Below are 16,969 nucleotides of genomic sequence, written 5' to 3' on the forward strand. Positions count from 1 at the left end.
GAAAACTTGTCCAACACCGCAGTAAACGGGCTTGTTGGCGAACAGAGGTCTGTGATAGTCGGTGCAAGGTGCAGCGTGAGCTTAGCCCCTCTTTGAGCTGCCTATTAATGGTTACTGTGATAACTCAAGCACCAGTTGCACGTCGAATCACTGACAATGATGGCCCCGGGGCTGTCAGTACGTCCCTGACAAGTGCTCGGTACTCAAGTTCTGTCGTCTCTCTAGGCCGACTGCTTCCTTCTTTGTGTTCGGCCATGGTTCACTCATTCCTGCTAACAGCGTCGATTAATGGTGTCTCTCCTATTCAGATGCCGAGCGATTCAGCGATTACTACAGTCTGCTTCTTTGAGCCGAACTATAGGTCCTTTCTCAAATGCAAAGTCTACAGTTTTGCATTTTCCGGCGATACCTGTATGAATATCAGGTTGTTACTCAGTCTGTTGCTCACGTGACATTCAATGACTAGTGAATGTTCGAAGTCAGTGAGATCTGGTGACTGATCCATTCTGGTGTTACTGCTTCTCTGCTCACAACACAACACTCCTTGATCCTTTTATAGTGGCGGATTCACCTCTCGTGACATCGAGTGGTCAATTCCGCGCTACATAGCGGGATCAAAACAGTTTTAATGCGACAGCTTACGTATATCGAGACAGTCACTGGGGTAAGTGATTTCAACGAAATCTTATTTTATGTTCATATGTGCGAGTACAAGAAAGTAATTCTAGAAATATACACTGAAACTACTTCACATTATCCAAGGTAATACAGCAGTCCCTATAGCCTAAAGGTGGCAAATGCTGTATTTTTCCTGCCTTTCTGCATTTTCCTCCAGGGGTATTTTATGGTACTGCTAATTTGTCATCCCTGCAAAAACTTTAATGTCAATATGAATTGACAAGATGTATGAGACAGGCGGAATTCCCTCAGATTTCAAGAAGAATATAATAATTCGAATCCCAAAGAAAGCAGGTGTTGACAGATCTGAAAATTACCAAACTATCAGTTTAATAAGTCATAGCTGCAAAATACTAACGCGAATTCTTTACAGACGAAAGGAAAAACTGATAGAAGCCGACTTCGCGGAAGATCAGTTTGGATTCCGTAGAAATGTTGGAACACGTGAGGAAATACTGACCCTACGACGTATCTTAGAAGAAAGATTAAGGAAAGGCAAACCTACGTTTCTAGCATTTGTAGACTTAGAGAAAGCTTTTGACAACGTCGACTGAAATACTCTCTTCCAAATTCTTAAGATAGCAGGGGTAAAACACAGGGAGCGAAAGGCTATTTACAATTTGTACAGAAACCAGATGGCAGTAATAAGAGTCGAGGGACATGAAAGGGAAGCAGAGAGTGAGACAGGGTTGTAGCCTATCCCCGATGTTATTCAATCTGTATATTGAGCAAGCAATAAAGGAAACAAAAGAAAAGTTCGGAGTAGGTATTAAAATCCATGGAGAAGAAATAAAAACTTTGAGGTTCGCCGATGACATTGTAATTCTGTCAGAGACAACAAAGGACTTGGAAGAGCAGCTGAACGGAATGGACAGTGTCTTGAAAGGAGGGTATAAGATGAACATCAACAAAAGCAAAACGAGGATAATGAAATGTATTCGAATTAAGTCGCGTGATGCTGAGGGAATTAGATTAGGAAATGAGACACTTAAAGTAGTGAAGGAGTTTTGCTATTTGGGGAGTAAAATAACTGATGATGGTCGGAGAGGATATAAAATGTAGACTGGCAAGGGCAAGGAAAGCGTTTCTGAAGAAGAGAAATTTGTTAACGTCGAGTATCGATTTAAGTGTCAGGAAGTCGTTTCTGAAAGTATTTGTATGGAGTGTAGCCATGTATGGAAGTGAAACATGGACGATAAATAGTTTAGACAAGAAGAGAATAGAAGCTTTCGAAATGTGGTGCTACAGAAGAATGCTGAAGATTAGATGGGTAGATCGCATAACTAATGAGGAGGTATTGAATAGAATTGGGGAGAAGAGGAGTTTGTGGCACAACTTGACTAGAAGAATGGATCGGTTGGTAGGACATGTTCTGAGGCATCAAGGGATCACCAATTTAGTACTGGAGGTCAGGATGGAGGGTAAAAATCGTAGAGGGAGACCAAGAGATGAATACACCAAGCAGATTCAGAAGGATGTAGGCTGCAGTAGGTACTGGGAGATGAAGAAGCTTGCACAGGATAGAGTAGCATGGAGAGCTGCATCAAACCAGTCTCAGGACTGAAGACCACAACAATAACAACAATGAATTGACAAATATCACAGTTACATTGGTTATACAGTCAACCATATTCTAAACAGTACTGCCATACTGAAGACAGTACTTACTCATTCATACATTCATTCATTTATTCAAGAGTAATGAACAGTTATGAGCCTTTTATCAATATAACTAACACGTTTGTTCACTTCATATTTATTTAGTGAATGCAAATTAGCCTAACCTTAATTAAAAACCTCTTGATACTCATAATTAATTTAGGGAGAACGACTTCAGTCGTACTAATATTTATTTAAACCACGACCGGTTTCGCGACTTTAAAATCCCGTCTTTGGGTATACGACATTATTGAATTCTATAGCACACAGTCGGGCCAATCAGTGCAAGAGTTCAAATCGTTACATGCTGGTGGGAAGTGTCTGCCGCCCGGCAGCCGCACCGTACGCACGCCAACGACTACTGTTTGAAGGGCCACGTCGGAGTTCTGGAAGCGCGGCTGATGCTCGACCTCCTGTAATCGTTCCTCTTCCACGTTCGATTTGTAAACATGGACCTGCAGTAAAAATAAATCGAGCTGTAATTAGCGTGCGTCTTTTTTGTCTTAGAATGTAATTCGTGTCATACAAACACACACCGACATTAATTTTTGGTCAAGTGTTTCAACGGGGCGGAAACAATACTCTCTATTAGTTTAATTGTTTGAAAGTGAGCATGGTAACGGACATTGCTTGATTTGTGAAGGTACGCACCAGTACCCCATCTCGTACCTCTGCCGACCCATTTAGAACGACAGATTTTGAGATGTTCTGCGACAGAGCTTTATTTTTTACGAGTATGGCTCTCAGCGCTATGGGACTTAACATCTGAGGTCATCAGTCCCCTGGAACTTAGAACCACTTAAACCTAACTAACCTAAGGACATCACACACATCCATGCTCGAGGCAGGATTCGAACCTGCGACCGTAGTGGTCGCGCGGTTCCAGAATGAAGCTCCTAGAACCGCTCGGCCACAACGGCCGGCTTTTACGAGTACAAAGTTCTATTCGCACCTTTAAAATGCACAGCAAAGCGTTAAAATAAAGCTTTAAGAAGTTTAAATTTCTAATTCGCGGTACCATACTTTTTCTTTTTTATACAAACCTAGCACATCCAACAAATATATTATATGTCATGTTTAAAAAAACTTGAAAAAATAAAAAATTTCAAATGATTTGTGAAATGATTTGACTAAAAGGAAGAAATAAGATTAGGGAAGCGTCTGACGCGTCCCTGAATGATGCCCGAAACAATGTACGGCAAATGAGGCACCGACCGAGAATTTAAAGTTCAATGTTCAACTTGGAATTTTAAAGAATACTAGAGGATATTTGTATGGTGAACCATACAGAGCACGAGACATATATCCTCTAGTATTCTTCAAAATTCCAAGTTGAACATTGAACTTTAAGTTCTCGGTCGGTACTTCATTTGCTGTATATTATTTCGAGAATCAATTGGAGGCCTGTCAAGTGTTTGTCTAATGCTCTGTGTGATCCATCATACAAATATACTATAGTTTTCTTTAGAATTCGAAGATTCTACAACCTTTCCTTCAGTTTTTTCCCCTGTCTCAATACGGAACAGGAACAGGAAAAAATGTTGGTAGCAAGTGCCCTTGGCCGTGGACTGAACAGTGGGGCACGGAGTATTTATGTTGACGTGGACATCGCGCAGGTAGTGGGTAGACCCTAGTGGGGCTGCCAATGCGGACCGTCAGCGAGACGCGACGGGTTTCGCAAGGAGTGTGTGTGTCGCGCATCTGACTACGCGGCGCACCGGGTGGGTAACGGCGGCGACATGTGTGGCCCCCGGGGGCAACAGTCGCCGCTCAAACCGGACAATGAGCGGGCGGGGGTTGCGAGAGCAGACCGGAGAAAGGACCGCCCAAAACCCGCCGCCGCGCCGCTATATAAGCCGCCGCCGCCGTCCACCGGGCACCATTCGATCGCCAGACCGAAAGCCAACTCCACTACAGCAACATGTACAAGCTCGTGAGTACCCGCCTGTCTTGTTCTCTACTTTCTGCTGCGCTCCAGTGCCCCCCAGCCTTTGTTTGGCAGCTGGCGACCGCTGGCTTCTGTGATTTACTGCTCGTCGGTCGTGTGTCGGCTACCTAATGCCAACGCTGTCGTAGCCGGGAACCGGTTTAGCTTTCTGGAAGGAAACTTACCGGGTGAGGTGTAACTGTGGTTAAGACATTAGGTGCTCAAATCTCCTACAAGGCGTTCAATTTACATTGTCTATGGTTTCTATGAAACATATAGGAGCAGCCCTGGGATGGTTCCTTTACTGCGTAACAGCCTTTGAATTTACTATCAATGGGTCATGATAGAATTACTCTTACCGCACCCTGAGAGCAGTTAAACGTGGATGTATAATTGGAAACCACCACGTGATAATTATTTAGAGAAAAGAAAATAGCGATCATGTTTTGGAAAGGATTCCACCTTAAGCAAACTCAAATTTCTTCTTTCTACACCAACACAAGTTTCAGCGAAATTTCGCCGTTATCAGCACCACTGTTTTTTGTCCAATAACAGGGAAAAAGTAGTATCATTAGTACATACAGGTTTGAGCCTGTCGTCAATATATTCATAACATTCTAACGAAAGACATACCTTAACAGCTCTGACATTGATGCAGCTGCAGCCGGCCGGAGTGGCCGTGCGGTTCTAGGCGCTACAGTCTGGAACCGAGCGACCGCTACGGTCGCAGGTTCGAATCGTGCCTCGGGCATGGATGTGTGTGATGTCCTTAGGTTAGTTAGGTTTAATTAGTTCTAAGTTCTAGGCGACTGATGACCTCAGAAGTTAAGTCGCATAGTGCTCAGAGCCATTTGAACCATTTGATGCAGCTGCCTGTCGTCTTCCGAACAGCTTGTATTTTTGACATTATGTCAGCTGCTATACTGCAGAAGATAGCGACACGAAGAATAGTATCTGCTGTTAATATGTATTTTATGTTAAAATGTTACGTTACTGATGACCAAGCCGGCCGCGGTGGTCTAGCGGTTCTGGCGCTGCAGTCCGGAACCGCGGGACTGCTACGGTCGCAGGTTCGAATCCTGCCTCGGGCATGGGTGTGTGTGATGTCCTTAGGTTAGTTAGGTTTAAGTAGTTCTAAGTTCTAGGGGACTTATGACCTAAGATGTTGAGTCCCATAGTGCTCAGAGCCATTTGATGACCACAATCTCGATACTGTTCGCATTATAGTGCAACTTTTTTCTGCTTCGTCAAAAGTCAAAAGGAACCTACTGACGATGGTCAACCTTTGCTGAAACGTATACGGGCCAAAAAAGAAAAAAAATTGTTTACGACAGAATCTTTCTCCTGAACATGTTTATTTGAATGCACAAACGGAAGCTATAAGTGAGCCTCAATGTCAAGGCGTAACCTTAGATTTATAGGTGGCATTCTGTTAAACTGCAGTTTGTTTGCGGAAGACATTACTTCCGAAACGGATGTGTGGTCTGTAAAAGAATATTGCCCAATTGTGTAAAAACTTCAGCATGCTAGACTTACAGGGGACATGGAACACATATAGGAAAAGCAACATGAAACTGGACTAAAAAATACTTACTCTAAGACTGACGCGGATTGATTCCTGTTGGCCAACATCATGGGAGATTTGGGATGTAGCTCTCTGTATCAATTTTGTGGTCAAGTTCTGCTTTGCAGGCTTTCCTGGAGATTCTGCCAAAACACTTAAAGTCTTAAAACTCTTGCGCAAGCAGTTCTGCACATATTTTCCACGAAGTGTGCCTAGCGTAAAAGTCGACAGTGAACACACTACGTTGTTTTCGTGATCACCGTTTTGTGTCGCATTGAACTGCTCACTAAATACGTATGCTTATAGGACTGTGGGTATAAGATGGGAGATGTGAATGTTTGTGCTCGCTTAATATGCGAATGGAATAGGAAAGAGAATCAATAATAAAATGGTTGCACGACAATTTTATTTCTTACGGTCGCACTTCTCGCGCAGACTATGCTTGCTGTCGCTAAAGTCAATAATATTTGCATACACTTTACCATGCGCTGGACAGTAAATATGTCGATGTAGAATATATTAAATTTTACAATGTGCATATGCAATTTTTTTGCGTGACAACTAACTGCTGCACGTAGGAATAATTATGATATAAAATAAAGATCTACGAAGTGAAGAAAAGATAAAAGGAAAAGAGATGGACCAAGAAGTGATAGAGGGTTTTAAAAGCTGCAAAGACAATAGGTAACAATAATAAACGCGACTCAGTGAGGGCTCAGTCGGAAGTAATGGCTGAGCTACAGTTCTTTCAACGGGTAAACACCTAGATTGTTTTTGAAACTGAGGAAGAATACAGCTTCTTTGAAGCTGAAGACAGGCTATTTGTAATAGAATACTAGCTGCTCAGAAATTTTGGTACGAACAGTTGTGGTATTGGGGGCAACTGAAAGTGGTTAACAGTGGGAGTATCCACTGTCTCATGAATGTTGTTGAACTGTGAATGCTACATTTGAGAGTAGTTATTTAGAGGTTCAGGGCAAGGAGCAGACGGCCGAGGAAACATTGTGATGAAAGGAATTCTGTTTCAGGGATCTTAATGTCTTCATAATGCAAGTGAGCGTAAATAATTTGTGGCTGTCTTACCATCCTTGCACTTTTTCTCCGAACGTCGATAGCCAAATCTAATCTGTAGAGCTGCGCCGACGGCCCCGTTGCATTATGAGTGCTGCCGACCTGCAGTAATTGATCTCAGGCTGAATTTGTATTCTTGCATTGCAGCTGGTCCTGTCTGCCCTTGTGGCCGCCGCCTCTGCTGGATACCTGGGAGGCTACGCTGCCCCCGCGATCGCCGCCCCCGTGGCCTACGCCGCCCCCGCGGCCTACGCCGCCCCCGCCATCGCCCACGCTCCCGTAGCCGCTGTGGCGCACGCCCCTGTCGCCTCCTCCGTGGCTAACACCTACAGGATCTCGCAGACCGCCCGTCTCGCCGTCGCCGCCCCCGCTGTGGCTCACGCCCCCGTGGCCTACGCCGCCCCTGCCATTGCCGCCGCCCCGGCCATCGCCGCCTACGCCGCCCCCGCCGCCTACGCCGCCCCCGCCGCCTACGCCGCTCCCGCTCTGGGCTACGCCCGCTACGCCGCGGCCGCTCCCGCCCTGAGCTACGGCTACGCCGCCCCCGCTCTGGGTCATGCTCTGATCCATTAGGACCCCCACCACATGCACCTGATTCATAACTCATAATCAAATAAACATTTAAAAACTCAAATGGCTTCATCCTTCATTGCACAGAAATTTACCTTTATCCACATCCTTTACTGAAACTGATAGATATGGGAAGTGTTACACCATGAAGAACCTGTCTAGTATTTATGCAACATTGCTCATCACATAACGGACACGAATGTACTCTTGTTTTTTGTTTTAACATGAAAGCAAACAGCATTAGAATGTCGTAGTGAAGATTTTTTTGCCCTTTCTGAAACATGTGCTTTGTCATTTCATGAAGACTGTTAACTAATTACTGCCATGAATGAATACATCGTCCCATCACGTCCCAGACATACTCTATGGGTGAACGGTCAAGGGAATGGGCAGGTCACTCAAGGATCCGTACAGTCGTCAAGGTTTTTGTTCTGTGAACTGGATTTTTCTAGTGGAATGTGCCTGGTCATGAAGAGTTTGACGACAATGTTTACGGTTCTAGCCACATACTGCTGAAAATTCAGACTCCGTTTAATTATTATCAAATGAGACTTGGTGTTACGACCAGCAACTCTCCACATCTTGATTCCCGGAGTTGGAGAGTTATGGTTCTCTAGAATCCTGTGTGCGTATATGTTGGCGTCATTCTAAATGGCATTAAGAGAAGCGAGACTCGTCTCTGTATACCACAAAATGTCACTAAAAGTCCCGGTTGACACTGTCTCTACACCATGCAAGTCTCTGTTTTCTGTAGCATGGCATCAGCAGCAAACGATGAATGACAACTCTAGGTCTCAGTCCTGCTCCCAGTAATCTGTTCTCAGCCTTCCGTGATGACACTCTGCATGTAACCTCTGCCCAGATGTCAACTGTTATCACGTGTATATTCTTCAGAGCCGGTCGAACAATCCTACGATCGTCTCGTAGAGTACTCCTGGTGCAAAGAACTGTGCCTAATCTGCTAGGCACACTGTTGCCTGTCCATCTCCTCATCGTTTGTTTGGCAATACAGCAATTGTATTTGCTATCTGTTGGTGTGATACTCCCATGTTCCTCAGGTTAATAATTCAGCATTTCAGGAAGTTCGAAAGATCACTCGTGCACGTTCTCTGGGTATGTTGTGTTGCGGTCTCCACCTGTAAAGTTCCAGAAACGTTAGAAACACACAAGAGCCGTCATGTACATACATAAGTCGTCATCTCTAGGAATGGATTTTTTCTGTACCAAAAATATCATATGAATATGAAACTGAATGAGTATGTGTCCCATAGGCACAAAAATAGCGATAATCAGTGTGGCAAGGTTCGAATGAGGCGTCTCTAGTGTATCACTTTCCATTTACACAGTGTACTAAGCTCTTATTCCAAGGTGACAGACATTTAATACGTAGTTCACAATTTTGTGAAGCTTACTTACTAGTGCCTACTGCAGAGATTGGTACGAAACTCTACATACGTGGTTTTCAGTATGGAGCGAAGATCTCCGCTTTCCATGAATCGTCTTAATTAGCATAGGTTGTTGCAGTTTCCTTTTCTAAAGCGATAAGTACTGTGAAGAGCAGCAGAAATTATGATGTCACATGCATTGCAACAGTGCGAAAGTAAGTTACAACTTTATTGCTGTGTTTTGATGTTCTCGAAAAATTCATGCAACAAAATATGTATATGGTGAATTTGTGATTAACTATTTATTGAAGGAACAACAGTTTCTGGACAAACTTGTACGACTTACAACTGAATGAAACGGAAGAACTTAAGAATATTTTGTGTAATTTTGTTTATTTTACGGCGTTGCAGGAAAGAATTAATCTATGCAACCTCTTTTCGTTTGGCTCGTCAGTTAGCGAACAGTTGGGAAAGTAACAAAACATGGGAAGAGAGACAGGTAACTCTACATCAGCATGTGTATCTGAACGGCGTTGTTTGCCGGAGGGTATTTGGTGCAGCGCTCTTATTCGCCATCCCCCCCGCCCCCGCCAAACCCAACCCCGGCGCCCCTCCTTCCTCCATCCACCTCCTCTCCCTTTTCCTGAGATAAACGGCTTGACAAAGAAATGATCTGTAAATGATTACGGATGCAATTCTCTGTGACATATATGACGGCCACTAGAGTGCATTAGTTTGTAACCAGACCTGGTAGAATGTATAAGGGACGTGAAAAACGTCAGATATTATCACTGTGAAGAACAGGGATATGCCATGTTCTCGTATGAGATAGCTTTATCAGCATCTGACAGAGTTCTAGAGGTGACTTCTTGTGGTTCTCTAATTGGCCAGGTCGTTGAATGGTGCAATATCCAGATTTATGGGGCACTGGGATGCGAGAGTGGCCCGATGTCGGACTGCATGTGAAAATGAGGGCTGGCAAACGCGTCAGCAAGTTTATGGGCAGACTTTGACCACCAAAAGTGAGGTTGCCCCTATTGTGCATCAAACAGATTGTATTGTACAAATAGGCCTACCATCCAAGGAAAAGTAATGGACTCCCTGTGACTTTCTGTGTCACTCCGCACCATTGACGGATTAGCAGCAACTCGACTGGGAGTTACTGTCCGGTACGCAGGATACCGTTAACAGCACAACACAAACGGCTGCTTTTTGAAAGGTGGCGTGACTGGGAGGCTAGGAGTGCTGATGAACTTCTGGAGAAAGGCAAATCACCAGCATCAAAGTATATAATTCCTGCAAGCATCTATTCTACAAAAAAGAACGGTCCGTTAATCTTTCATCGAGAAACGTTGCAAAAAAACTTGACGCTTTGCAGAGTCTCCCTCTTTCTCGACTATGATGTGTGGCTGCTGTGTCCTTGCATCCCTCCCACTCCATTCTTATGTTGTGGATTTGACATTTCCACTCAAACTGAAGTAGCCTCATTAGTGAACACTAAACGAGAAAGTAGATAGCTACCTTTCATCTCCTCGGCCAGAATAAATGCACAAAATCGTACCTATTATTGTTTAGCAGCATCGTGTAGATATGTAACAAATGAATCGATCTTGATTTCAGACACAAGCTTCGTCGTAAAACATGCCATGCAGACACATAAGAAATGTTTGTAATGTTCTCGGGTATCAGGCCAGATGCAGTTGTCTTCATAACACGATATTTCGACAGTGTAACTTGCTGTCATCTTCAGGTGATGATCCCAGTAGAATGAGCGTCTTCACTACATCGCCCCCCCCCCCACCTCCTTCATACTGTGATCACTCCCCATCCTTTCCCCCACTATCCGGTCTCACGCCACGTGGGATGGAGTGGTGGAGAGGGCCGAATTTACATGGAATACGCTAAACACCCAGTAGATGGAGCCCATGTCGTCTTACATCGTATCCAATACTGCACGCGTTTTCGGTGGTGGACAGGAAACGTGTTTAATGTTACGTCGAGTCAGGTCGGTCCACTGGAGGTGCATTAGCCCTCAAAATTAAAGTCCCGCTCCGTTTCTTACCTCTGTTTTGGGGTTGTTCGTATTTATTGTGAGATTATGACAAGAACAAAACTATAACTGTTATCACAGTGGAGAGGTTAATACGATAAGACAGATGCAAAGAATACAAAGGTACACCGAAATAAAGCAACCAACAAAATCTTTGGTTGCAGAACATTGAATCGCTGCTGGGGACTCAATGGAGCATGAAAAGAAAGAAAGTGATAAAACAGCGTCGACCGAGAGGCACTTCCACGCCCGGCAAGTGCTACAGAAGCAATGAGCGACTGAGTAAGACTCCCAGTCTTCGGCGATCCCCTCCCCCCTAAGCTCCACACGACGAGGTCTGCGCCCCGGTGGTGGGGGAACGGGTGGGGAATGATCAGAGTATGAAGGAGGCGGAATGTGGAGAAGGCGCTCATTTTACAGGTATCACTTGAACATGACAGCAGGGACGCTGTCCAATACCTGTTTACGAAGACGAGGGCACCCGGCCGGACACCCGAGAGTAGTACAAACAGTCAATTCGCCGAGAAAGCTTAAGATTCCACACATAAGAAATAGTCAGCTCCTGTCTGGAGCGACAACTGGATTTCCGAGGTATATGTGGAAAATCACGTTGAATGCGATTTACGTCTTGAACGAGCGTTTTCGATTACATAAAGAACCTCTGACTTGAAACTCCTCGTGTCGTTGTCGAAAGTTTTGGGCTCCAGGAGATGCAATGAAGTACCCATGACGAAAATCAACCACACAGTCGAAACTGGGTAATGGAAGAGTGAACTAACGAGCTAAATGCACAACGGACAGCCGCCGGCCGTTGTGGCCGACCGGTTCTAGGCGCGTCAGTCTGGCACAGCGCGACCGCTACGGTCATAGGTTCGAATCCTGCCTCGGGCATGGATGTGTGTGATGTCCTTAGGTTAGTTAGGTTTAAGTATTTCTACGTTCTAGGGTACTGATGACCTCAGATATTAAGTCCCATAGTGCTCAGAGCCATTTAAACCTTTTGAACCACTGACAGCCCTATCGGCAACGACATGAACTGACGACTTATTTATGGAGGCTGGATTAACTTTTAGCTTAAATGCGTAAGTAATCTAGACTAAGATTAGAACCTGACGGAAGAATTATCGCAACACCATGAAGTACACTCCTGGAAATGGAAAAAAGAACACATTGACACCGGTGTGTCAGACCCACCATACTTGCTCCGGACACTGCGAGAGGGCTGTACAAGCAATGATCACACGCACGGCACAGCGGACACACCAGGAACCGCGGTGTTGGCCGTCGAATGGCGCTAGCTGCGCAGCATTTGTGCACCGCCGCCGTCAGTGTCAGCCAGTTTGCCGTGGCATACGGAGCTCCATCGCAGTCTTTAACACTGGTAGCATGCCGCGACAGCGTGGACGTGAACCGTAAGTGCAGTTGACGGACTTTGAGCGAGGGCGTATAGTGGGCATGCGGGAGGCCGGGTGGACGTGCCGCCGAATTGCTCAACACGTGGGGCGTGAGGTCTCCACAGTACATCGATGTTGTCGCCAGTGGTCGGCGGAAGGTGCACGTGCCCGTCGACCTGGGACCGGACCGCAGCGACGCACGGATACACGCCAAGACCGTAGGATCCTACGCAGTGCCGTAGGGGACCGCACCGCCACTTCCCAGCAAATTAGGGACACTGTTGCTCCTGGGGTATCGGCGAGGACCATTCGCAACCGTCTCCATGAAGCTGGGCTACGGTCCCGCACACCGTTAGGCCGTCTTCCGCTCACGCCCCAACATCGTGCAGCCCGCCTCCAGTGGTGTCGCGACAGGCGTGAATGGAGGGACGAATGGAGACGTGTCGTCTTCAGCGATGAGAGTCGCTTCTGCCTTGGTGCCAATGATTGTCGTATGCGTGTTTGGCGCCGTGCAGGTGAGCGCCGCAATCAGGACTGCATACGACCGAGGCACACAGGGCCAACACCCGGCATCATGGTGTGGGGAGCGATCTCCTACACTGTCCGTACACCACTGGTGATCGTCGATCGAGGGGACACTGAATAGTGCACGGTACATCCAAACCGCCATCGAACCCATCGTTCTACCATTCCTAGACCGGCAAGGGAATTTGCTGTTCCAACAGGACAATGCACGTCCGCATGTATCCCGTGCCACCCAACGTGCTCTAGAAAGTGTAAGTCAACTACCCTGGCCAGCAAGATCTCCGGATCTGTCCCCCATTGAGCATGTTTGGGACTGGATGAAGCGTCGTCTCACGCGGTCTGCACGTCCAGCACGAATGCTGGTCCAACTGAGGCGCCAGGTGGAAATGGCATGGCAAGCCGTTCCACAGGACTAAATCCAGCATCTCTACGATCGTCTCCATGGGAGAATAGCAGCCTGCATTGCTGCGAAAGGTGGATATACACTGTACTAGTGCCGACATTGTGCATGCTCTGTTGCCTTGAGTCTATGTGCCTGTGGTTCTGTCAGTGTGATCATGTGATGTATCTGACCCCAGGAATGTGTCAATAAAGTTTCCCCTTCCTGGGACAATGAATTCACGGTGTTCTTATTTCAATTTCCAGGAGTGTATTTGTTCGATATAAACGAAAGTTGGTAGGAGTTTAATAATGTTTTCATAATGCGGGGTCAGTCATATTTCTTTAAAGACAGTACCACCATTAGACTGTCTAATGGTGGTACTGACTTTAAAGAAAGAAAAAGGTTGGTAGGAGTGTTTCTGCATAAGAAAGATGATGCCTATTCATATTTAGCGCCAGTCGCAAAAGAGTGGTGCTACTATTGCCACTATGAGAAGGCAAATCAAGTTTTCTTTAAGTAAACACTGTAACGGCCGTGAGCGTTAGTTACCTTTGAGATTGGACGTGGTGAGTTAATGTTAGTCAAGAATGCTTTTAAGACGACAAAGACCCCATCACCAAATCTTCATTGAGTTTGAACGAGTCGTGTATTAAGGCAACGAGAAGCTGGATGTTCTTTCGGCGATAATGAAGAGAAAGACCTGGCAGGAGTACAGCCACTGTACATGATTGCCTGCAGCGGTGGTCACGAGTGTGTACTGTCGCAAGAATATAGGGTTCCAACCGCCACGTCGTACCATGAGAGTAGACCATCATGTTGGCCGTATAATTCTGGCGCATGATACTGCATCTGCAGCAGCAATCTGAGCAGCAGTTGTCATAAGAGTGACACAATGAACTGTTACAAATCGGTTGCTTGAAGGACAGATCCGAGTCAGCCGCCCCGTAGCGTGCATTCCACTGACCCCAAACCACCGCCATTTCCTACTTCAGCGGTGTCAAGCGAGAGATCATTGGAGGACAGAGAGGAGGTCTGTTGTGCTTCCTGATGAAACCTGGTTCAGCCTCGGTGCCGCTAATGGCCGAGTGTTGGTTAGGAGGAGGCCAGTGGAGGGCCTGCAACCAACCTGTCTCTGTGCTAGACACATTGGACTTCCACCTGTAGCTTTGGTCTGGAGCGCGATTTCGTCTGACAGCAGGAGCCCTCTCGTGGTTATTCCACGCACCCTAACTGCGAAATTGTACTCTTACGTCAATCTGGTGCTCCTACCTGTCGTGATGCATTTCATGAACAGCGTTCCACGAGAGTTTTGCAACAGGATAACGCACGCCCACATGCCGTTCTTGTAACCGAACATGCTCTATACATCTACATCTACATCGACATCCATACTGCGCAAGCCACCCGACGGTACTTTGAGTACCTCTATCGGTTATCCCTTCTATTCCAGTCTCGTATTGTTCGTGGAAAGAAAGACTGTCGGTATGCTTCTGTGTGGGCTCTAATCTCTCTGATTTTATCCTCATGGTCTCTTCGTGAGATATACGTAGGAGGGAGCAATATATTGCTTGACTCTTCGGTGAAGGTATGTTCTCGAAACTTCAACAAAAGCCCGTACCGAGCTACAGAGCGTCTCTCCTGCAGAGTCTTCCACTGGAGTTTATCTATCATCTCCGTAACGCTTTCGCGATTACTAAATGATCCTGTAACGAAGCGCGCTGCTCTTCGTTGGATTTTCTCTATCTCTTCTAACAACCCTATCTGGTATGGGTCCCACACTGGTGAGCAATATTCAAGCAGTAGGTGAACAAGTGTACTGTAACCTACTTCCTTTGTTTTCGGATTGCCTTCCTTAGGATTCTTCAAATGAATCCTTGTCTGGCATCTGCTTTACCGACGATCAACTTTATACACTCCTGGAAATTGAAATAAGAACACCGTGAATTCATTGTCCCAGGAAGGGGAAACTTTATTGACACATTCCTGAGGTCAGATACATCACATGATCACACTGACAGAACCACAGGCACATAGACACAGGCAACAGAGTATGCACAATGTCGGCACTAGTACAGTGTATATCCACCTTTCGCAGCAATGCAGGCTGCTATTCTCCCATGGAGACGATCGTAGAGATGCTGGATGTAGTCCTGTGGAAAGGCTTGCCATGCCATTTCCACCTGGCGCCTCAGTTGGACCAGCGTTCGTGCTGGACGTGCAGACCGCGTGAGGCGCTTCATCCAGTCCCAAACATGCTCAATGGGGGACAGATCCGGAGATCTTGCTGGCCAGGGTAGTTGACTTACACCTTCTAGAGCACGTTGGGTGGCACGGGATACATGCGGACGTGCATTGTCCTGTTGGAACAGCAAGTTCCCTTGCCGGTCTAGGAATGGTAGAACGATGGGTTCGATAACGGTTTGGATGTACCGTGCACTATTCAGTGTCCCCTCGACGATCACCAGTGGTGTACGGCCAGTGTAGGAGATCGCTCCCCACACCATGATGCCGGGTGTTGGCCCTGTGTGCCTCGGTCGTATGCAGTCCTGATTGTGGCGCTCACCTGCACGGCGCCAAACACGCATACAACCATCATTGGCACCAAGGCAGAAGCGACTCTCATCGCTGAAGACGACACGTCTCCATTCGTCCCTCCATTCACGCCTGTCGCTACACCACTGGAGGCGGGCTGCACGATGTTGGGGCGTGAGCGGAAGACGGCCTAACGGTGTGCGGGACCGTAGCCCAGCTTCATGGAGACGGTTGCGAATGGTCCTCGCCGATACCCCAGGAGCAACAGTGTCCCTAATTTGCTGGGAAGTGGCGGTGCGGTCCCCTACGGCACTGCGTAGGATCCTACGGTCTTGGCGTGCATCCGTGCGTCGCTGCGGTCCGGTCCCAGGTCGACGGGCACGTGCACCTTCCGCCGGCCACTGGCGACAACATCGATGTACTGTGGAGACCTCACGCCCCACGTGTTGAGCAATTCGGCGGTACGTCCACCCGGCCTCCCGCATGCCCACTATACGCCCTCGCTCAAAGTCCGTCAACTGCATATACGGTTCACGTCCACGCTGTCGCGGCATGCTACCAGTGTTAAAGACTGCGATGGAGCTCCGTATGCCACGGCAAACTGGCTGACACTGACGGCGGCGGTGCACAAATGCTGCGCAGCTAGCGCCATTCGACGGCCAAGACCGCGGTTCCTGGTGTGTCCGCTGTGCCGTGCGTGTGATCATTGCTTGTACAGCCCTCTCGCAGTGTCCGGAGCAAGTATGGTGGGTCTGACACACCGGTGTCAATGTGTTCTTTTTTCCATTTCCAGGAGTGTATGATCGTTCCATTTTAAATCACTCCTAATGCGTACTCCCAGATAATTTATGTAATTAACTGCTTCCAGTTGCTGACCTGCTATATTGTAGCTAAATGATAAAGGATCTTTCTTTCTATGTATTCGCAGCACATTACACTTGTCTACATTGAGATTCAATTGCCATTCCCTGCACCATTTGTCAATTCGTTGCAGATCCTCGTGCATTTCAGTACAATTTTCCATTTTTACAACCTCTCGATATACTACAGCATCATCCGCAAAAAGCCTCAGTGAAATTCCGATGTTATCCACAAGGTCATTTATATATATTGTGAATAGCAACGATCCTACGACACTCCCCTGCGGCACACCCGAAATCACTCTTAATTCGGAAGACTTCTCTCCAGTGAGAATGACATTTTGAGATCTGTTATCTAGGAACTCTTCAATC

The 16,969-nt window shown here is 46.7% G+C and overlaps 1 protein-coding gene across 2 annotated transcripts; it reads left to right on the forward strand.

Annotated features, from left to right (window-relative positions):
* Positions 1-4,217: 4,217 nt before the first annotated feature.
* On the forward strand, positions 4,218-9,152 carry LOC126175294 (cuticle protein 12.5-like). 2 transcript variants are annotated; one of them, XM_049921960.1, is made up of 3 exons: positions 4,218-4,270; positions 7,047-7,162; positions 7,289-9,152. In XM_049921960.1, exons 1-3 carry the CDS (start codon positions 4,259-4,261, stop codon positions 7,470-7,472), a joined length of 312 nt encoding a protein of 103 aa, XP_049777917.1. In that variant the 5' UTR covers positions 4,218-4,258; the 3' UTR covers positions 7,473-9,152. The 2 variants fall into 2 exon arrangements, with proteins under 2 accessions (XP_049777917.1, XP_049777916.1); XM_049921959.1 differs by having other exon boundaries at positions 7,047-9,149.
* The last annotated feature ends 7,817 nt before the right edge of the window (positions 9,153-16,969 follow it).

This window comes from Schistocerca cancellata, chromosome 3 (genome assembly GCF_023864275.1).
Source record: "Schistocerca cancellata isolate TAMUIC-IGC-003103 chromosome 3, iqSchCanc2.1, whole genome shotgun sequence".
Classification (NCBI taxonomy): Eukaryota; Metazoa; Arthropoda; class Insecta; order Orthoptera; family Acrididae; genus Schistocerca; species Schistocerca cancellata.